This window comes from Lonchura striata, chromosome 9 (assembly GCF_046129695.1).
Source record: "Lonchura striata isolate bLonStr1 chromosome 9, bLonStr1.mat, whole genome shotgun sequence".
NCBI classification, from domain to species: domain Eukaryota; kingdom Metazoa; phylum Chordata; class Aves; order Passeriformes; family Estrildidae; genus Lonchura; species Lonchura striata.
Window position 1 is genome coordinate 22551572 of NC_134611.1, and position 22474 is coordinate 22574045.

General features: G+C 36.8%; 1 protein-coding gene across 1 annotated transcript in view; it reads left to right on the top strand.

The window, feature by feature from the left end:
- The window catches only part of PLPPR4 (phospholipid phosphatase related 4), a 31079-nt gene extending 8865 nt beyond the window's left edge, over nucleotides 1-22214 (top strand). Inside the window, exons 2-7 of the mRNA XM_021525383.2 lie at nucleotides 4397-4582; nucleotides 8824-8953; nucleotides 10613-10808; nucleotides 13988-14045; nucleotides 15311-15484; nucleotides 17435-22214. Of these exons, the coding sequence (XP_021381058.1) occupies nucleotides 4397-4582; nucleotides 8824-8953; nucleotides 10613-10808; nucleotides 13988-14045; nucleotides 15311-15484; nucleotides 17435-18772 (2082 nt within the window). The 3' untranslated portion in view covers nucleotides 18773-22214. The remainder of the gene's footprint in view (nucleotides 1-4396; nucleotides 4583-8823; nucleotides 8954-10612; nucleotides 10809-13987; nucleotides 14046-15310; nucleotides 15485-17434) is intronic.
- Nucleotides 22215-22474: the final 260 nt, after the last annotated feature.

The following is a 22474-nucleotide window of genomic DNA, read 5'->3' on the forward strand; positions in this document are numbered from 1 at the left end:
TAAAACAAACTAGCCCAAGTCCAATTTCTAAGGTTTAAGGACAAAGCATGTTTGATGAGCCTCAGTCCAAGTCCTTGCAAACTCAGTACAAAACCTGTAGCTTGTTAGTAGAAATGCTGATGCTGTATTTAGTGGGCTGCAGCTCTACAGGTTCCTTGTTTCATACATTCAAATTTATGGAAAACTCATCTTATGCAAGTTTTAACAGAAGCATTTCCATGTACAATTGGGGTACAATTGCCCCAGCAATTTTGGACCCAGAGGTTAAGCAGTAACCAGATTCTGAGTTTTGGGTAGGACCAGCGTGGCTTCCATGCATAGGCTGTATCATACGACCTGTAGCAAATTGTGCTTGCACTGTGCATCTGGACAATCTTAATCTTCACAAGTAAACCAGAAGCACCCCAAAATGACCCCCAGAGCTATCACAGCATATCCCACAGAAGAGAGATGAACAGCCTGGAGAACTGTTATCTCCCACCTCTGAACTTCTCTCCCAGCCATCTCTTAGTTCATTCTATCATTGTGATAGCTCTCCTGTGGCTCTTGGCCAGAAGAAAGGTTTGTTACATGCCCCATCAGTTCAGAGAAGTTGTTGTGAATACTGCTTTGGTTTGTCCTGCACTTTGTAACACAGGAAGTTTTTTCCTTACAACATCTCTGGGTATTTGCATCCTTCTTGAACTCTTGGGAACAGAGAACATCTTTTCTGATGCTTGGACTATTCCTCACTCAATACAGTAAAAGCTTTTAAAATATTAATAATGGTAATTATTATTAATAGCAAAGTTCTGTGGTTTACTGAAGGCTTTTAACTTACAGTTTAAGAAAATAGCAAGGAGGGAAAAGACAAAAAAAAATATCTCTTTTTAAAAAATAAAGAGACCAGGAATCAAACTTTTTCATTAGCTATGCTGATTATCCTTCTGACTTTAAGGCCCTAAGCCAGACAGGGTTTGACCATTTAGGTTTTACTTTAAATTTACAGGTCTAAATTAAAAGCTAAACAGGGATCTTTCTCCATTATCCATCCAAGGAAGTCAGAATATAAAGACTTACTAGTCAGGATTAGTCAAGAATTAACGCTAGGGGTTTTATTATTCTAATTAGGCACAAGAAAATTCGTATTCCATTTTGTAATTAAAACAATACACATTCTACCACCTAATTATATTTGACATTTTCAAGGTGTTGGGCACCGAAGTCTATAATTACAGAAATGCTGCTGCCTTAAGCAGAACACTCCATAAATATTCATATATTAAATAGTCAGTTATACTGTTTAAAAGACTTTAGAAACATTTGCCTTTTCTTTTTTATAAATGTTAGACTTTTAGAAGACACTTTTTACATTTCTATTTTTGAGAAGATGGGAAGAAAAATGTCCTTTGGGGTCTGACACTCTATATAGCAAACTGACTACAGATTTAATCATTAGTATTGTAAGCAGCTATGTCAGAGGTTCATAATCCTTTAGAATTATATATTTTCTTTAGCAGAACAGATAATTACAGTCAGGAATAACATGGAAGTCCTGTACTGAAGTCGTAAGACAGTAAAATGCAATTCCTTAAATTCCTTGTTTTTTAAATTAATAATAGACTCACAGCTTACATACAGTTGTTTGAAGAAAAGGTTATTCAGTACCTTTTTTTTAGTGTTCCACAATAAAATATCACTTCAAATATTGCCTATTTTTGATAGTTGAATACTACATTTAAAGCAGCTGCCTGCCTAAAAACACTGCGATCCAAGTAGAGTTTGCCTTGTGGTTAATGCATGAGCTATTGTTCAAGGAGAGACTTTCCCTTCCTGATATTGGAGAAATAGAAAAAACTGAAGATGAAACTCTGAATTCAAAGTGTTCCATGAGTGGGCCTGCTCTGTGTTTCCGTTCTGGGAAATTAACCTTTGGGGACATCTTGATAAAAGGGCATAATTTCTCAAAAGAAGGGACAATAGGCATCTGCTTGTTTTGTCCATTTAGCCCACTGGAATAAGTTTGTGTCCTGTTGTAAGGTGCTTTGCCCAATGGGACATGGACCCTGACTAAGTAATTAAATATGACTTTCAAGTAGTTATTAATAAATGATGTTGAAAATCAGCAGAAGGAAAGTTGAGAGCTCCAATACTGTGCAGAATTTCAATGTCCTAGCAAGAGCAACACAGAATAAGTGCAAGCTACCTGCACACCAGGACAGGGTTCACTGTGGCAGCCTTTGGGTCCAGAGGCCACTCATCCCAATCAGCAGGCAGGTCTTGACAGAAGGGCACCCAGCCCACAATTATCTAAATTATTCCCAGAGTATGAAGAGTTCAGGGAAGTCCTAATTCATCCTGCACATCTGTGTAATGACTGGAAGAAGTCTAGCCCGTGTTGGTGAATCATGCATGCTTGCATTATGGTCAATCAGGCTGCATTCAGCACAAATTGACGATTATATACATTATATTATATATATATATATGTATGTATTTTATAATGCATCCTGCTAAAGAACTGGACTTCTTCCTGTGATGGGCAAGAAGCAGAACTTAATTTAGTGACATTGTATGTAATTATTACATATATACATATTTCTGCCAGATTATATAATAGTTATATATTATGTACTCACATAATATGTATTACATATTGTATATGTTATATGCTGTACATAATATGTATGTATGGTATAGTATGTGAGTGCAAATATGGAAGTGTTTGGGTTATACACATATATATATTTTTACACACATATGGACACTATTTACTGAAGGAAACTTCCTAGATGCCTGGTCTTATTTCTGTAATGCTCAAAGCACTTAAAAATGCCAATCCACATTTCTTCAATTTCTACACAATCACAGCCTCTATACTATGTGACATTACAATGCAATCAAGGTGAACGCAGATATAACCAGACAAGCAACATTCTTCCATTTACCACGCTCTTCAGATTTTGCTTGGAAACTTTGAAGACAAAACTCACCCTTTTCAAATCAGCACATCAAATATAAGCTGTTCTTTTTTTAAAAAAAAATGATATTAAAAGATGTTTAGATTAAATTTAGCTGGAACCCTCCTTCTTTAATCACCCAGAATTACATTTTATGCACAAAGAGGCTGAATTTTATTTTAAGCTCAATGCTTTAAAAACTGAAAATTGCCTGTTAATGCAAGAAACCATTGTCCCTCTGCCATGTAGAGTAGATTTTCTTCATCATTTTCCCCAAATGCATATAGATCCAATTTTACCTCTGCTTTTATATTGCATTGTAGAATGGGATGACTGACAATGATTTTAAACAATCTGTTGATTTTGTAAATGTGAGCATTGCAAAAATAATACAACTTAAGTATGCCCAAAATTCTTTTAGGACAATTGCTGTTTTTCCTAATCTCAGGTACTGTTAGCCATAGGTACCTTCAGTGCAGTACAGACACCAGAAAGACTCCTTGCATCTCAGTGGCAGAGCAGGAAGTTGTTCTAATATTGTCTTGTTTGTGAAGGACTCTGGAAAACAATAAACAAAAAGTGTTTCTGAGTGTTTACTGAGGAGGATGCAGAGAATAATCGCATCCTTTTGGTCACCTCTGAATGCCCCAACACCCATCTGCCAGGGCAGCAAGGCTGCTCTCTTTAGCCTTTTGCTATTTCTTCTCTTAAATTACTTCCTTTCACAGAGACTTAGTGGTTGATTCTGTGCTTTAAGGAGCTCATGGTGAACAGAGGTGAGTTTGAGCTCCCAGAAGGGCCAGCTCTGCTCTTAATAAATTAGTAGAAGTAATTGCAAAAGGTTAACTAAATAACTAGAGGATAAAAGAATTGTGAACCATAGTCATCAAAGTTCTAAACAGATTGAGTCTTGCTAAAGTTAATTGCTTTTTTGTATAATTGTGAAATGGATGTGCATTATCACATATTTCCATTCTAGGGAAGGTCTGGATACTGGCTTTCATTAACTGTTACTTTGAAACTTAATGAAAAATGGCTTTGATGTAAAGACTTTCATACATGACAGAGAGTTGCTAAAGGACCACAAAGGGTGATTGATGAACAGCAAAGTGCTAAGGCCCCACATGGGAGACTGGAGTCCTGATACTTTCCTTAAAAAAAAAAAACTAAATCTAAGTTTTTCTATTAATGATTAATAGATGAAAAGGCTAAATTATATGTGCTAAAGATTGGACTGGGTGTTTTGACTAGCTTGGTAGACAGCAGGGTTATTGATATCAACTGAACAGTACCATATCTCCAGAGAATTAATTATTTAGAGATAGTAAAAGAGGCATGACACGGAGCAGTGAGATATAAACAACAAACATCAAAGAGATTTAACAGACCATGTTGTCTTTGCAAAAGCATTGCAATTCCATTTCCAAACAGTAATTTGTTGCTTTCTTCTCTTCCAGTTGCCCATATTGGCATCTTCTGTTGTTAGCCTCTATTTTCTTGAACTTACTGATGTCTTCAAGCCAGTTCACTCTGGATTTACTTGCTATGACAAGAGTCTGAGTATGCCATACATTGAACCTACACAAGAGTCTGTTCCCTTCTTGATGTTGCTTAGTCTGGTTTTTGCTGGACCATCAATTACGGTAAGTTTGAAGTACTAATGCCTTTTAATAAAGATTTTGAACAGATTTCAGTTGGCAAAAAGAAAATAGCTCCTTTGGTTTCAGTTAGGCTGTAGTGTCATGCAGGTTAGTTTCCTTAAAATTTTAAATTCATATTTCATTCTTCTGTAAGAAAAGGAGATACACTCCTTATAACATTCCCTGTAGCACTTCATCTACTCTCACTGTCTTGATGGTGAGCTTTAATGTTAAGAAACAGCATCTACATTTGGTTGAGAATAGCTTGAATCATTCTGTTATGTTGTACAAATATTTGAACTTTTACAGACAGGGCATCTTCATACTCTCAGATACATAAAAAATCATCAAAAATGCAAGGTTTTTTTTTTTTTTAATGCAAGCCTTTCACAGCCCTGAACTTGCCACTTTTGTTAGATCTAGAGCTTTATTCAGAGAGAAGGTGTATCAATCTTGTCAGTGAACTCAATTACATTTTCAAAAAAAGCACTGAAACACCTCTAAATTATAAGTTAGTCATTAAGAGCAGGCAAAAGTGGGCTGGTTTAATCATTCACCCAAAGGGAGGAGATGATTTCAACAGAACAGAAATATCCTCTCAGAATGAGCAGCTGGGTCAGTATTTTACAGAAAAGAAAAGTAGAAATTGTCTTATATATATAAAGGAGAATGCATTTTTTCTGATTTTAGTAGTTCAGATAGGAGCCTTATTCTCATATCACTCCTGTCTGGCAAATGGAAAGAGAAATTCACCTTGAGTGTGTGATTCTATGCACCTAAAATACATGATCAACCTTTCAAAAGGATCTCTTCTTCCCCCTGACAGCAATGACTATGCATCTCAGTTAGGAACTTCTCAAAGGCCAGCTGCAAATATAACTCTGCTTCTAGCTCCTCTTAATTTCCTTCACTTCAATCAGTTAATTCTTTTTATGATACTATCCAATTTACAGTTACAAAATCTATAAAATGCCTGTATAAAAATTATCAAGTGCTGTTCTCTCTTTGCTTTTCAAAATGCTTTTTTAAATTTGTCTTTGGTTGTTTTTTTTTAACTGAACAGTTCTTACTGCATTTGATTTCCGTTGCTTTAGAAACCGTTTTTGAAAGATTTTGCACAACCAGCAGGCTAAAAATTATACATTTAGCAACTGGGAACTAAGACTCTAAGTGATCCTGGTGAAAATGATTGTTGCAAACACCAAATACTATGATAAAAGCAAAATGTTAGTATTGGGGTTTGGCTGTCTTCTTAAGTGTTTCTGCTGAGAACAAACTGGACTTTTCCGAAACACCTATAGAAGAAATGTGTCTAGGCTTACTTTGGGCCACAGTAGGTGGGAAAACCTGGCTTTTACTTGAGACAGATTATGTTAAGCCTAGATAATATCAAACACCTTAAATCAGGATAAAAGATGCCTTTTTCATTACATAGTATTTATTAAGGGCTTTGATTATAACTCAATTCTTTCATCATTGCATGCAACTTTGCAATAGAAAATGTTATTCTTGCTTGAATCATTCTACCAGCAGTACAGAAAATTAATCAGAAGCATGTCATGTGAGGAACTCAAACCCATACTTGAGCATGCCTATAAAAAAGAAAGTTTGATAAAGAAAGTATTTCCGAAAGCTTCAAAGCACAACTAGCTAAATGCTGCAAGCTTTAGGAAGGTGTAGTTAATTTGTATTGGTGTGAGCATGCATGTGATGCCTGTCTTAGTTAGAGGCTGGGCAGTGACAGTGCAAAATACACAACCTCCCTTCAGCTGCTTCAAAGGCATTGACTCCTTATTATTCAATACCACTTTGGAATTAACGAACTAGGGGACATTTTTGTCCAGTCCTTCCATTTTTCTTTGGAAAAATAGACCAGTAAAGCTCAGTTTAAAAAGATTACAGTTGTGCTATTGTCATATTTTAGAGTTTAGCATTTTGTAAGTTAGTTGTCATAAACATTTCAATTGATTACATACTTCATAAACCCTGTAAAAGATAGAAAAGAAAGCATGAGCTGTGTGAGGAATTGAGGATCTCCAGTAATGTTGCATATCCTGGCCTCTGTCCACACTTCAGAGACTTACTGCAGTATGAGGCAGGAAGTCATCAATACCCAATAAAATACAGGTGTGATTAAGCCACATTTTAAATATCACCAAAGAGTGTATGTATAAGAAAAAAAAAAGTGTGTGTGGGGAACAAGACAAGCAAATTCCAGTGTCAATTCCTCTTTAAAACCTTATATAAATATTAGAATAGTATTTTTTCTGTTATTTTTGTTGATATAATACTTTCTCCAAGACTGAAGAACATATATAAATCTATTCACTTTACAGTATTTTTTTATATAAAAAACTCCCTAAAATTTTATGACTTATTTTCCCAAGCCATTATTACACAAGGATCTATTTGGCTTTGGGGCTTTGCATTTTGGTTTTTATCTTTGGGCTTCTTTTCTCATTATTATTAAGCAGCAAATGCATTTAAACAGGTCTGTTCTGTAGCCCTGAAGGGTTACAGAAAATAACTACTTGTATTATTGACATATGTCTCATAGCTTGTGGCATAGATGAAATTTTGTGTATGTATTCCAAAACTGCAGGAGACTTCAATGTGGAAGACCTGGACTTGAAGAATTTATCAAGATAGATATTTTATGTCAGGAACATAGATATACACCTGAATTGCAGCATGATTTCAATTTGCTTCAAAGAACTCTGAACCTGATCCTCTGATAGACTTTCTCTCTAGTTACTCATTCAGAAATGTTAGGACCAGTTATTTAATCATATCAGTGAAGGTTCAAACTCTAATCAGCCACTGACTAAAAACCTGCTTAGAGGTAACTATGTCCTTTCCAACAGAGATCACTAGGATATCAGGACACATTGATCTGGGATATCAATTCTCAAGGAGAGAAATTCACTGCTGGCAGTTTCAGTCCTACTGCCCAGTCTACTCTGGGAGTTTTTTCTGTGGAAATGCCAGCCTCTGAATTTTCCTTGACATAGGCATTGTTGTTTTTTGCTCTATCACACCTGTTAATCCATCTGTCTGGTGTTTTCCCCATACCAGACATTCCCTAGAACTTGACTAAAAACTATTAGAGTTTTTCTGAGTTTTAAGTTTGGAATACTACTGGTTTCTCTGGGAAGTTTCAGCAATAGATTGATAAAATATAGACAGATAACAGTGGCCATAGTTCTCAGCTAATTAGAATTCTTTAAATAACCCTTATCATTGGCTTTTCCATGTTGTAAGAAAACCTTCAGTACTTTGATCTTCCTCGTCAAGAAATTTTAACTTATTAAAACTTTAGCTAATAAAGAGTTAGACTAAGCTTTTCCACTTTACCTGCCTTTTCCTAGGGTGGAGATGTTAGTATAGACAAATACTACCAGTAATTACAGCAGGTTCAGCATAATTCAGATGCTTTGGCATCCCATTGAATTATAAGCTTTGGGCATTGCATGGATTTGTATTCAATGCAGCTGCGGATAGGCAAAGTGATTCTGCTTTTGCTGGTGAGAACTGCCTCATTAATTGCAATATTTCAATCCAATCCTTTGAACTCTGTACAAATCCTGTACAGAATTCAAAATAGTCACACTACCGAACAAGGAAAACAATAAAATCTGAGACTGCAAATGTATAACTGTTGGATTTTCCAGCAAGTGACACCATTTTTTACTTATATTCTTCCTTTTATACACTCTTGTCCAGGGTTTTGGTCATAATCTGTTTTGCTTGGTGTGTTGTGAGGGACCATAAGGACAGAACTTTTTCTGCTCCTCTGGATCAGGTTAAAACCCAAGCCAAATTAAACAAATACAGAAGAACAGGCTGTCACATAATTAGAAGCTGCTTGAGATTGCTAGGCCTGTGGCCAAGACTGAATGCTAAAACCACTTTAGGAGCACTAAGATATTGCAGTGGCTCTGGATTATTTTAGAGGGGATATTTTATAATTACTGCTTTTTTATTGTAGAAGCATCAAGTTTCAGCTGTAGATCAAGGCCTGGATATGCCATTTGCATTTAATTTCAGGGCCATCTTCTTGCCTGCCCTCATTCAGGCTAAGTTGCATTACTTTATGTTTACATATTAATACAAATCTTTTAAAGCTGAGTGCATGTCAGTGGACGACATTGGTTGTATTACAGTTATATTACAGCCCTTTAAATTCAACCAGGATCTTCTGAGTAAGTGCTACATTCAATTTAATGTCTCCTTTGTCATTGCAGATAATGATAGGAGAAGGAATTCTCTACTGTTGCCTGTCCAAAAGAAGAAATGGGATTGGAACAGAAGCCAATATTAATGCAGGAGGATGCAACTTCAATTCTTTTCTTAGAAGAGCTGTCAGATTTGTAGGTGAGTTTCAATTGTTACTCACAAAAAAGAACTTTCCACACACATTCAGTTTTCACCATGCAGGTTTGCTTCTCTGAAACAGCCTTTCAGAACAGTGCAGAACTGTCACTAGCATAGATCTTCTGCTAGAAAACATGAGAAAAAATGCAACAGAGCAGCCCCATACTCAGTAATGCAGCATCTACACTCTCCATCTTCCCTTTCCTCTCCTGTACTATTGTCAGTATTTCTAAAAGAGTAATTTTTTTCCTTCCATGCCCACCTCGAGCTGGCTGCTTTTTAATTATTTTGGTGTATAGCTTCCCCTGCCTGTCTTCAGTGCATCATAAGGATTCAACCCACCTGTCACAGTATTCAGCATGACAGGGAAAACTTGTCAGAAACTCTCAGTAGGTTTGACATTCTTTTTCTGGAATGTGTTTATCTGCCTCTCAAGAAGAGCTAGAATCTGGCAACTTAAATGATAGAGGAACATGTCAAATTCTTTCATTTTACTTTTAATTGTCATTTATGAAAAGTTCTAATTTGAAAGGCAACTGGACTTTGATCCCTTTCTTACAGTTAATTTCCTCTCCCAATGAGTGGCTAAAGAAAAGGTTTGCTCTGTTTCAGAACTTTCATTAGAGAAGGCAGCCTAGGCAAAGACAACCAGCAGGACAGCAGACTGAAAACCTGGTACAACAGATGTTACCTGGGTTTTGGTAGTCTGGCAAACAGGGAGGTAGTGACAAGTGAGGTTAAGCAACCTGTGACCAGTAAAGCTTCATAAAAGCAGCAGTGAGGAAGAAAGCAAAGGCTTTGTGGATTACACCATGAGCAAGGAGGACTGTAAACATACCCCACATCCACTTCTTCTGTTTGGTATCACCAAGGAAACAAAGACACACGAATTTCATCCCAAATTCCCACTCTGAATTTGAAGTTTTTTAATATTTTAATGGCTTTAACATTCTGTCAGTTGTAGGATGAAAAATAAATTTATCTCTATGAATAAAAGTGGGAATGATAGGTAAATCTTTAGGAGAATTGCAGTTGAAAATGTTCAGTAAAGCAATTGCATTACTTCAATTGCCTTGTGAATTTGGCATTATTAATCAGTCTGAAGCATTGATCCCTTATGAAATATTTGGATTAGTGACAAGGACACAATACTTAAGAAACATCAGAGGTGTGAAGGTAGCCAAAGTCATAACTAGCTGGTGATTCTGTGGTAGCAGAAAGAGAACAGGTCTTCAATGATCTAATGGGCAGTTGTGCATCCTCCTAAAAACCTGTCTGCCTGTGGGAAACTCCAAGGACTGGATAAGTACATATCCTCTCCTCAAATAGTTGTCTACTCTTTAGTCAATTCAGAAAAATTCTTTCCAAACTGAAGCATCTCCAGTGTAGGTCTCTTTGATGAAAAGATATTAGAGGACATCAAGACATTAAAACAAAATTTTAAGTATCAACAGGAAGAAAACAAGCATAAACTATCCTAATTTTTATATTAAAGAATTCAGCTTTGCAATAAGCTTTTATTCTGCATTTTCTGTATTTAAATTCTCTTAAGTCCGATAACCAAAGCCATCAGAGCTCTGTTCAATGTCGTTTGCTCAATTAATCAACCTAATTAATGCATATAATATAATTAACAAGCTCCGTTGGTTTCTTTCCTAGGTGTTCATGTATTTGGTCTTTGTGCAACTGCTCTTGTTACTGATATTATACAGCTATCAACAGGATATCAGGCCCCATACTTCCTGACTGTTTGCAAGCCTAACTATACATCCTTAAACGTATCTTGTTCAGAGAATTCATATGTTGTGGAAGATATTTGCTCAGGAGCTGATCTCAATATTATCAACGCTGGAAGGTTGGTTCTGTTCTTCATTGTGTACATTTTTAAGTATTGATTTTATTTTTTATTTTCTGTTCCAGTTTCAAGATTTTTTTTCCCTAGTTAAAGTCTGAATGAGTTAAAGGTGAATGCATAAATGTCTTTTTAGTGATGTTCAATTTTCTCCATAAAGGTATTAGTCTAGCAATGGTCTTTGGAAGACCTTGTCAGGTTCCAAAGTACAGTCATTAGCAGCAGTTCTGCTCCTCCAAGGAGGCAATTTCCTATACAGTTGTCACTATGTATAGCTTCTACTGCTTTAGGAAGTGGTATGTGGGTAAGTTACCTGTAACAGGCAGGGGAAAAAGTCTCCCTAGTGTTTGGTCTGAGACCTCTGTATAACATACATTACAGCTCAGGTGTTTGGGACTTGTTGGACAAGTTTGTTTTCTGTATCTCTAATTAATTTTTTAATATAAACAGCATTGAAAAAAACATCTTTCTAGAGGAAATACCATGATAGTACAAAGCTGTGTTTTCCTGAACCTGTCTTTTTTTGCATGGTACTTCTAATTGGTTTTACATCTCTTTCCCCATAATCATTTGCTGTTACTGTGGTATTGCCAGTGAAGTCTGATGCTTGCAAGCAGTGTCTTGCAACTGCATGGTGTCCCAGGGAAATAAGGACATGATTACAATAAGAGCAGGCAGAAAAATATTCACAATTACATCTCATTCATTTCACTATCTGAAACATGATGTCTGCTGCTTTGAATTGACTGCCTGCAGCCATTCCAAAATCACCAATCACTCCTAAGTTAAATACCATCACTTCTAAAAAACCAATGAAATTAGTTGTAACATATTAAGACTAATCAATCAGGTTTTGGGTGTTTCTGTTTCCCTAGAAAAACAACTATATTGATATGTCAAAGAACATATACTGATATGTCAAAAAAATATATATTGATATGTCAAAGTTATTCCCATCACAGATGATACATTTCGCTATCTATAATACTCTGGCACCACCCATAATTTCTCCTTAATTCAATTTTATTGCATATTTCCTTTATTGTGTTGTTATTTCCTTATTCCAATCTCAACTTTACCACAGCAAGCAGCACTTGCTGCTGGTTCTTCAGCAGCATTTGCTACTTCCTTCAGTCACCTATATAGAAACTATGGTATAACTCCTGCAGTACAAGAGGTTGAGTTCAATAATTTCAGTTTGGAAGGAATTTGTTCTGAGTTTGCTAATGGCCTTCATTTTTGATTTGTACTTCCCAGAAACTTTGGCTCCAGAAATTTGCCTCTGGACTCCTGTATGAAAAGCATAGAGAGGAGCACTAATTATCCAACTGATTACATCAAATCATTTTTCTGCAACATCCCCAAATTTCCAATGGTTCCTATTGTCCATCTTTTCTTCTATTATCTTCAAAGAGCCTATTCAGTCACTTTTGTTCAGCTCTCTAGTGAGGTCTCTGTCCTCTGTCATCTCTGATGTTCTGACTCAGTGTGACTCTCTCTCTCTCAGTAGGACTCTCATTGTTGTTCCCCCTCTACACATCCTCATGCACAAGCATTTAGTGATAGACTGTCATCAGAGTTCAGGATATGTTTTCTTTGAGACCTTTGTTCACTTTTTCAATACAGAGCCATACAAAAAGGCAACATATTTTTAGCTGGAGTTATTTTCATTTGAGACTAAAAGTTAACAAATAGAGGAACAAAAGCAGTGACACCAGTAGAGAGTACTGAGAGTGCATTTAGTCTGTGTTTGTCCTGAAAGCTTGTGAATAGAAAAGAGAATAAAGAGAAAATTGACTGTGCCATTGTGACACACCTTATATACTATTAAAATGCCATCAAATTAAGGTTAAGTGGTAGAAAAGTTCATAAACTCAAATATACACATTAGCTCCACAGAGACTCTAAACAGACTTCTATTTCATTAAAACCTGCAAAGGGTAAAAGAGCTGATTAGCAATTATAAACATTTATCTTTTATTTTTCATGTCTTTATTTGCCAGCCCTCAACCCTGAGCTTGTTCGGCAGGAATACTATTTTTGAAAGATTTGTTCAGGGAGGTTAAAAATAAAATAAGATGAAGAAGAATTTAGGTCTGTCTTTAGAAATGCAAAAGGAGCCACGCAGATTTCATCTTGGCCAGAGTAATGAACCTGCTGGAGCCATAGGCTCCAATTCAGGTCAGCAGAGTGGCATTCACACTGAATCACATGCACATTTTTAACTGCCAATTAATTATATAGAGCAGACAAGGCAAAACGCACAGGAAAGAAATTTAGAAAGCAGACTCTGCTGCTTTGCAGAACAAATGTCTGTCTAAAGTTAAAGAACTGTCTCTGCTATTTTAAACTAGCTCACTCAGGTGTTGCTAGGAAATTTACTATGTGGAGCCCAGTTAGGGTGGCAAGACCCATCTGTGAAGCCAATTTATAGCTGAAATATTTATTCCAAGCTGAGCTTTCTTGGGTGAAAGTTGCTGTTGTGACTGCAAGGTAGACATACCCTTCTTCACCAAGACATGCAGCATGTTACATTACATATCTATACCATTGTAAATAGAGAAATCCTCACTCTATCTGACTCATTCCTAGAGCTCAGAGGTCATAGACTTTTTTTAGGGCTTCTGTGATCTAGATGTCCATTGCAGAACAGGAATTACTGAATTCAAACCCAGCTTTTTTTCTCTATCTACTATGTAAAAACCTCCTTTGCATTCACATCACTTTAGTTGTTTTTAGAGAACTGAAATAGTTCAGCCCACATCATTCAAGTCTCCAGGTTTTCAATGGGAGAAGAAGGCCCTCAGCAATTTCAAGAGCAGACCTGATATTGCCTACTGTCTCAGAGTTTGGACATGTTTTCATTTATTCTCTTTCTCTGGCCATCAAAAAGGGGCCCAGCAATTCTTAAAATACCCTTCCTATGTTGTTGTGCTCCATTAGCTTCTGTCATGATGTAAAGTGATGAATTTTTTTTCTTTTAAATAAACCTACAGACATAGCAAATAAATATGTAGTTTGCCTCTCTCTGAGAAAAATGTCACCCAATGACAAATGTTACTGAGAAATCACATATTGCTTAGGAAGTATAAGATGGCTGTACCACCCAGTGTTTTTTTCAATAAGCACTAGCACTGTGCATTTGAACTGAGAAGTATAATTTGAGTGTCCTTCCTTGGCAGAAAGTCATTCCCTTCTCAACATGCCACCCTGGCAGCCTTTGCAGCAGTGTACATTTCGGTGAGTAACCAGCTCTGTTCAGTTTAATTTACACAAGACTAAAGTCAGAAAGTAATTTGCTGTATATTGTAAAATTATGTGTTGCCTGGATATCTTGGATGGATGGATGGATGTTTTTGTCCTACCACTTTGAAAGCAAAATAAAGCTACTAATAAAGCTGGTTTTATTGTAGCTGTTAAAGAATAAGGAAAATATTCAATTGCTTAATATCCTTTGTTAAGAAGCAAACAAAAGTGTTATGTTAAAGTATGTTTGATGCCTCATATAAAATGCAGTATTTATCTATCTCAGAGAGTGATATTTTAACTCACCAGTCAAATTAACTGTTATGTATGCTTCCTTTTCTTTGTTGCTGTCTTCACTTGATTTGCTTCTTCTAAACTTCAGACATTAAGGGCCATACATTGCTGTGAGGTAGTTTGACTTCACCTCCAGAGATTTGCAGCATGGATGAAATGGCACAATCATTCCCAGAGGCCTTCAAGGCGTTACTGCAAAGCAAGCGAATAAAACCCATCAGTCACTAGCAGAGAATTGTGGGACATGCTGCAACAATCACAGATGATTTTGCACTTCTGAGCAGTAACATTTCTTCAGTATGGCCCACAATGTTTGTACTATAGACAACTTACTTGAAGTTTAAAAAGTAATTCTATCACTTGTGCTATAAAAATCAGAGAAAACAACAGTAACAAACTGTTAATGACATTAGATAATAGTATTGTGCATGTAGTGGGAGCTTGCCAGAATTAATTCTGCCCAGAGAAAGGTCAGAATTTGGAATAACACTGATGAACTACCTCCACTTAATTTTTGTAACCTCCTTGATACTATGGCCCTCAGTAGAGAAATGGCTCTCTAAAGCATCTGGAGGCAGCTTTTGTTGGAACAGGTTATTGCATTTATCTAGCATGATATCTGGCTTCTGTATTTCACAAGCAGTGGCTCCTTAGTCACATTTATAGAACATTTAGGCGCTGATTGGCAACAGTATTGAGGCATAAAATACTTATCCTAGTTGATGTCAATTAGCAACACTGCCTGTTTCTGGAAATCCATTCCTTGTGATTTCAGATCTTTCTACAGAAAGTGAGCAAATTTTAACAGGGCTGTAAAGTAAAATTAAATTTATTATTTGTAATATTACTGTGTACTAGTAATCTGTATATAAAAGAAACATGGAAACACCGAACGTAAGAAATTTAAATCCTCTTAGGTATATTTAAGTTTCTTCAACTGCTTCTTTATTTCTTTCTTTTTCAAGATGTACTTCAATTCTACATTAACAGATTCCTCAAAACTTCTTAAACCTCTCTTGGTCTTTGCCTTTATCATCTGTGGAATTATATGCGGTCTGACTCGTATCACCCAGTATAAGAATCATCCAGTTGATGTTTACTGTGGCTTTCTCATAGGAGGAGGAATTGCTCTCTACTTGGTAAATATAATAGTCATGGTTAAGTTTTAAAAAATTAAACTTATAAGGCTGGAATAAGAGTACTGGTTATTTTTATGAAAACTTTTCATCATGCTCACATACTATAAATATAAATAAAGTCAATATGTGTTGAAGATGATGAATTAGGGATAAAGACTTTAAAAGCAAACAGGAAAAAGCAAACAAATATTTCAGTGTAAAGTTCCATAACAGTGCATAAAGTGGAATATCATCATCTGGCATTGTATACAGAAATGGTTCTAACTTTATGTGCTTTATTTAATACTTAAAAATATTAATCTTTTCTAATCTACACTTAAAATTTGTTGCTTACCTGAGTTGATACTGACAGTGTCTGCTTTATGATCTCAAAAAATTACTGAATTAGTATGAGCAAGTCATCTGAGTGAATTGCTGAATTTGCAAGAAAATAAAGACAATATTATACACTTGTCATTCTTTGGAATTCTTAGGAAAAACATGCAGGGGAAAATGGATGGTCAAATCAGGTTATTCCTATGCTTTTCCTTTGTACTGTGTCAAAAGAGATGGAGCACCTTGGAAGGTCCTGTAAGGAAGCATGTAGGTCATATCTGTCAGTAGGAAGCTCATCAAGCATTTGCTTTCACTTGCTGCTCTCAGTATGTCTCCAGCAGGAATTTGCTTCCCCGACTGCTCAGAGAGTAGCACAGGTGCCTGGGGGCAATCAGAGCTTCTGCTGACACCACTGCTTGAGTGTAGGCAGGTGAACAGAAAAGTTTTAACAGGCAGTGGGATGGTTTTACCCCCAAGAAGTCAATGATGAATTTTACTATTACACTAAAATAAGTTCATTTCCTGACCCCCTTTTTTCTGTCATAACAAAACCTGACGTAGTTGCAGATGGTCTTCAAAGATGACCAGGGAAAAATGTCTTTCACAGCCGCAGAAGAAACAGCAGTCAGGGTAATTACAGAAACCCTATCAGCTACTAAATTCAGCTTCTATGATTGCACTGTGAGCAGAAAGGTATTCTGTCAAGAATATTATTTCAAATGATTCTCTGTTGTAGATTTACCTAAATGGAGCTGCTGTCCCCAGGTTTGAAATATTGTAGCAAGTGTATTTTGTTAGGTCTTCATATACTGTTGTGTGACATCATACAGCAGAGAGTATGTTTTCCTGGATACTCAGTGCTCCGTAAATCTGCCCTCAAAACTACACACATGTAGGAGGATGTGAAATACTGTGAAACTACTAATAATTCTGAAAGGAGTATAAAGAACAAGTAAAGTAACTCAAGTGATTTAGTCAGATATTTGACCCTCTCACAGAATACCCTCAGTGGAGTCTTTTTAAAATGACAGCACTTTATTGTGAATCTACTGATTAGGAAAATGTTTTAGAAGTAAATATTATTAAAGTTCTGCATAGCTTGGAAAGCAATTGATTTAAAGTTGATAAATTTTTCTATGATGTAGATATTGTATTACATGGTTATTGTGCAGTAAAAAAAATCTGCAGACAGCAGAGAACAACTCAAGCTGTAACAAGATTCAGTAAATCAGGGTAGACAGTAGTATGGCTGTAAAATAGCTTTGCCTAAGAGACTGCAAACATCTATTTTGCTACTTTTCTAGCAAAACATTATTTCTGTAGCTGTATCTGTTGCTTGATAAAAAGAAGAAAGCTCATGGAGGCTAAATCCTAACCTTGACTATTTATTGCCATGAATAATATGCCCCAGTGAGATTACTCCATACATACCTAGAGGTACCAGATTGAGGACAGAATTTGGCCTATACCAGTGAGGAAATATACTAGTATGCTTACTTGCAAAGCTGTCAGTTTAGCTGGAGTAATTATGTCACTGAATTATATATAAAAGCAAAAGAATGCAATTGAAGTACCTTAAAATGTGTCCTTCTTAACTTTCTTAACTGACTGTTGATGCTTCTGTCCAAATATCAGGGCCTCTATGCTGTGGGGAACTTCTTACCAAGTGACGAGAATGTGTTTCACCCAAATTTTCACAGAGAACCTCTAAGATCATTGACAGACCTCAGTCAAGATGCCAACAGAATCCTGCCAGGTAAAAATGGCAGCAGCAGCGATGGCATTGTCTCTCACCGTACAGGAAGTATCCTGAATAGAAACCACAGAGATTCAGGCTCTCTGACCAATCTCAAGAGAGCAAATGCTGATGTGGAAATAATAACACCACGAAGCCCAATGGGAAAGGAAAACATGGTTACTTTCAGCAACACTTTGCCAAGAGTCAACACACCATCCTTGGAAGATCCAGCAAGACGCAATGCAACAATACATGCATCAATGGATTCTGCCCGTTCCAAACAGCTGCTGTCCCAGTGGAAGAACAAGAATGAAAGTCGAAAGTTGTCCCTGCAAGTAATAGAGACTGAATCTGGCCAGTCACCACCAAGGGCTATTGAAATGAGGTCAAGCTCAGAACCCTCCAGAGTGGGTGTAAATGGTGATCATCATGGACCAACTAGCCAATACCTGAAAATCCAACCTGGCAGTGTTCCAGGTTGCAACAACTCAGGTCTTACTGGCGGGCCAAGAGTCTCTATTCAGTCCCGTCCTGGCTCATCCCAGCTAGTACACATTCCTGAAGAGACTCAGGAGAACGTGAACACATCACCCAAAAGTAGTTCAGCTAGAGCTAAATGGCTGAAAGCTGCTGAGAAGAGTGTTGCATGCAGGAGCAATAGCCAGCCAAGAATCATGCAAGTAATAGCCATGTCTAAGCAGCAAGGAGTGCTTCAGGGCAGTCCAAAGAGTTCGGAGGGAAGCACAGTGACCTGTACAGGAGCCATCAGATATAAAACCTTGACAGACCATGAGCCAAGTAGCATTGTTAGGGTTGAGGCCCATCCAGAAAATAACAGACCTGTAATTCAGATGCCATCAGAAGGTGAAGGAAGTGGGTCATGGAAATGGAAAGGTCCTGAAAAAGTCACTCTTCGTCAAACATATGAGCTAAATGATCTTAACAGAGACTCTGAGAGCTGTGACTCCTTAAAAGACAGTTATGGGTCAGGTGACAGGAAAAGAAGCAACATAGATAACACTGAGCATCACCATCATGGAATCACTACAATAAGAGTCACACCAGTGGAAGGAAGTGAGATTGGCTCAGAGACTCTGTCCATTTCTTCTAGCCGGGACTCAACACTTCGAAGAAAAGGTAACATCATTTTAATCCCTGAGAGAGGAAGCAGTCCAGAGAACACCAGAAACATCTTCTACAAAGGCACATCCCCCACACGAGCGTACAAGGACTGAGAGGAGACATATCAGTTGGTCCGTGCCACCACAAAGTAAACACATCTTGACACAGGTTCTGCCTCTTTGTTTTGAGCTAATATTTACCTTTATGTGCCAAATTATTGACCAGCAGCCCTGCATTTCTGATGTGCAATGGGCATGAGCCTGTGAAAAGCATGTGGTGGGGGGAAAAGCACAATGCCAGAACTAATGTGAAACATTTTCATGCAACTTGTTTCTTCAGATTCAAAACATTTATCTGAGGGTGATGATGTCAATTAAAAGAATGGTGTTGAACACAGACACTGTAATTCCTGAATGTGCCAACTTTTTATTTTATATTTGTGTCCAAAATTGACTGACTTTTTCACAGCAAAGGCTGTATCAGTGGTATATATTCACCTTTGCATAATTTGCACCAAATCTTTAATACAGGATGGTGCTGATGATAACTTTACATGTTTTAAAAAATTGCATAATTATTAGGCTCTGCAAACATGACATATTGATGTGAAGTTACTTTACAAGTAATATTGCTAATACTATGATGATGCTGGCTGCATTCATTTAGCATAGGAAATATTTACAGCTTTGTTATAGTGGATCTGTCACATTCAAAGATTGCAAAGGTTTTGTGTAGTCCTTTAAGATGTCTACTGCAACAAAAAATGTGTGGGTGACATTCCATTAGAATGGAATGACTATATTTTGAATAGTTTTGCTGCTGCTGCTCAACTTTTGTTTAAGAACAGGTGCTACTAATGAAGAGGCTGCTTCTTAGTGGGCTAACTTGTAGAATTGTTTTAAATTACATTTTTAAGGGGTCTTATCAAGTACTACAAGTGATTCAGATTTTACATTTTTAAACTTCTTATTCTGTCCTTCATCAACCCTTCCATTTTTCTATTAGTTTTTAAACAAATAATGCAGAACACCAATAACTGCAAGATGTGCAAATGTGAAAGGTGAACCATGAGTAAATATAAATAGATGGCAACTTTCCTGACCAGCTTCCAAGGAGACAGAAATTAATATCATAGCTCACACTTAAAAGCAGTCATTCACCTCACTTGCTTAATATACCACAAGAACAATCACAAGTTTCACCCCAGCCACCATCACGTAGGGGATTTGTGCTTCACTTTAAAGAATGGAATGCCTTGGTATTGCAGAATCACTGAACAAGTGTTGCATTGTGCCACTGCTGCAGTTCACCTCCATTGAGACACCCTCCAGAGCCTTCTTAAGCATGATATTTTTCCCACCACTGCCACTTCAGAATATAAAAGGTCTCTGCACCTGAGAGAACATGAATTATTTTAGTATACTGAGCTTTGGATATAACCAAAAAACATGCCTGCTAAAAATCCCCATTGCCAAAAATTATTGAAAGGATAAGCTCTGAAAGGAATAAACATGGCATGCCCTAGAATGGGCCTCCTAGAAGAAATGCCTAATTTCATTTGGCTCTGACTTAAACCCTGAAGGAAGCCAGAGGCAGTGCTCACCCACTGCAGCTCTTCATTCTCTCCTATTTCTTCCTGAAAGAGAACTACTCTCAGACACCTGCCAGCTCCCCTGCTAGGAGGGGAAGGGAATGGTTTAGCAGTCCTCTCACTGAATAAGAAGCAGAAGATTAGGTCTGTTCTCTGGCTTCTTGAGAGAAGTGTTTTGGTCTAAGTCCTCTTCTTACTTAGGGTATCAGAGAACCAGATACATTCTCTATAGTCAGAACCTGTCTACAGACCGTGCCCCACAAAACTCTAAGGAAAAGCGCACCCTACCCCTGGCAAATAGGAGGTAGAAGGAAGAATCACCCTGTTCAATAAGATAAACAGCACAACACAAACATAGACCAAAAAAAACCACCAAAAAACCCCAGCAACAATATAAAACCAAACAAAACAAAAACCCAAAAAAAGACCTCCAAACCAAAACAAAATTCCAAACCCAGCCCCAATCCTAAGCAATTTCACAAGTATGAGGATGGTGTTTGCGAATCAATGGAAAGCTTTATGTGTACTTCCCAGTTTTACAGGTGCTTCAGGCTTAGCTGAATGCTTACTGTCAACTGTGCCATGCAATGCTTCCCTCACCTGCCCATCACCCAGTGCTGTGGAAGAGTGTCAGTCCTTAAGGAAATCACCACACTCTTTCTGTTATTGATACAAGATGACCCCATCACACTTAGGATGATTGGGAGAAAGTATTCTGCAGGTTGCATGCAAGAAGCTACCCAGTAGGGTTGCAGCATATTGTGTATGTTAAAGGCACTGTATGTCGAAGACACACTTTAAGGCACATCAGCTGGGAAAAATAATCGTAGATACCAGGAGAAAAAGAAAAAAAAAAGTAATTTTTTTAGAAATAAGTTCTCAGATGCTAGTATTTACAAGTCGGGATTGTTTTTTCTTTTCAAAAGGATGTATCTTTAGTCCTTGGTATTCAATATGAAATTTTGTACAAGATTCCTAGGAATTAAAAACACTTGGACTGTCATGAATTAAACCCTTTGGATTTAGTTTAGTCTAGGTACAGGGTAAAGGAGGTAGGATTAGCTTTAAAGGAATGGGTAAGACATAAACACTGTTGGCCTATCAGTGCAGGGAAATAAGATGCAATCATTTGTTAGTTTGTAAGTGCAGGGGAAAAGAACATAAGTAGATGAACCTGAAAATAAAGGAAAATTGAAATGGAGAATAATGGCAATAAAGCAAAGATTAGAAAACTTTCCCTCTGGCAATTTAGCTGTTTTGGAAACAGCAGGATTCCTGGTGGGAGTGTTTGTTCTTTATTCCTTGGTTTTAGTCAGATATATATTGGCATATATGTTGCTTTTATTACTCGAAAACTTGCTGCACTATTTCAAGTGCAGTGTGATATTTTTCCTAAAGTTTCCTATTTCTTAAAAAAAGATTTTAAAGCTCTTGTGTAATCATTGAAATTATGTTCTATACATAAATATTGATATATTCTTTTTTACTCAAAGTGCCAAAGGCTACTGTTTTTAATAATGGCTTATCAAATTATATTACGTTAGAGAGCAGAAATGTAATAATATATACATTGGAACTCAGACCTCTGCATGTATATTTGATAAGGAGCCTTTTGTAAAATTACTCTTTGTTTACATTCCACTGGTACCTTAATTTAAAATTAATCAAATAAATTGACAGGTGACATCTTCTTAGTGTTCTGATTTTCTTACTTGCTAACAGGCACGAATTCCTTTGTTAGGCTGTGCTTTACTGAGAAAAGAAAATACTTAAAAATAAAATATGTTTTTAAATGAGAATTCTCTATATAAAGTATTGTGTTTAATAAAATGTTATGCCATGTTTTCAGATGGAAAATAATTTGTAAATTGCTATAAATGTATTTTGTTAAATAAGTACAAATCAATGCTACTGTGTGAGTTTATTGTGCTAACATCATGAAATAAAGATAAAATTCCTCATCAGTATTTGTTTATCTCTGTGGTGAAGCAAAGTCTCATTCCCCCAAAATTATTTTTCAATATTAGGTAACTCATGATGTGTAAAAGTGGTCATTAGTGAGGAACCTTGAGACCTTGCACAGTGGTAAGAATTTATATGGAACAGTGTCCAAACAAATATTTTTCTAACTAAAAAACATTTTACAAAAAAACCCCAGTGAACTTCAAGCATGTGAGGATGTGCCTGCTCAATCATTCCACACGACCTGCTGCATTACTAAACC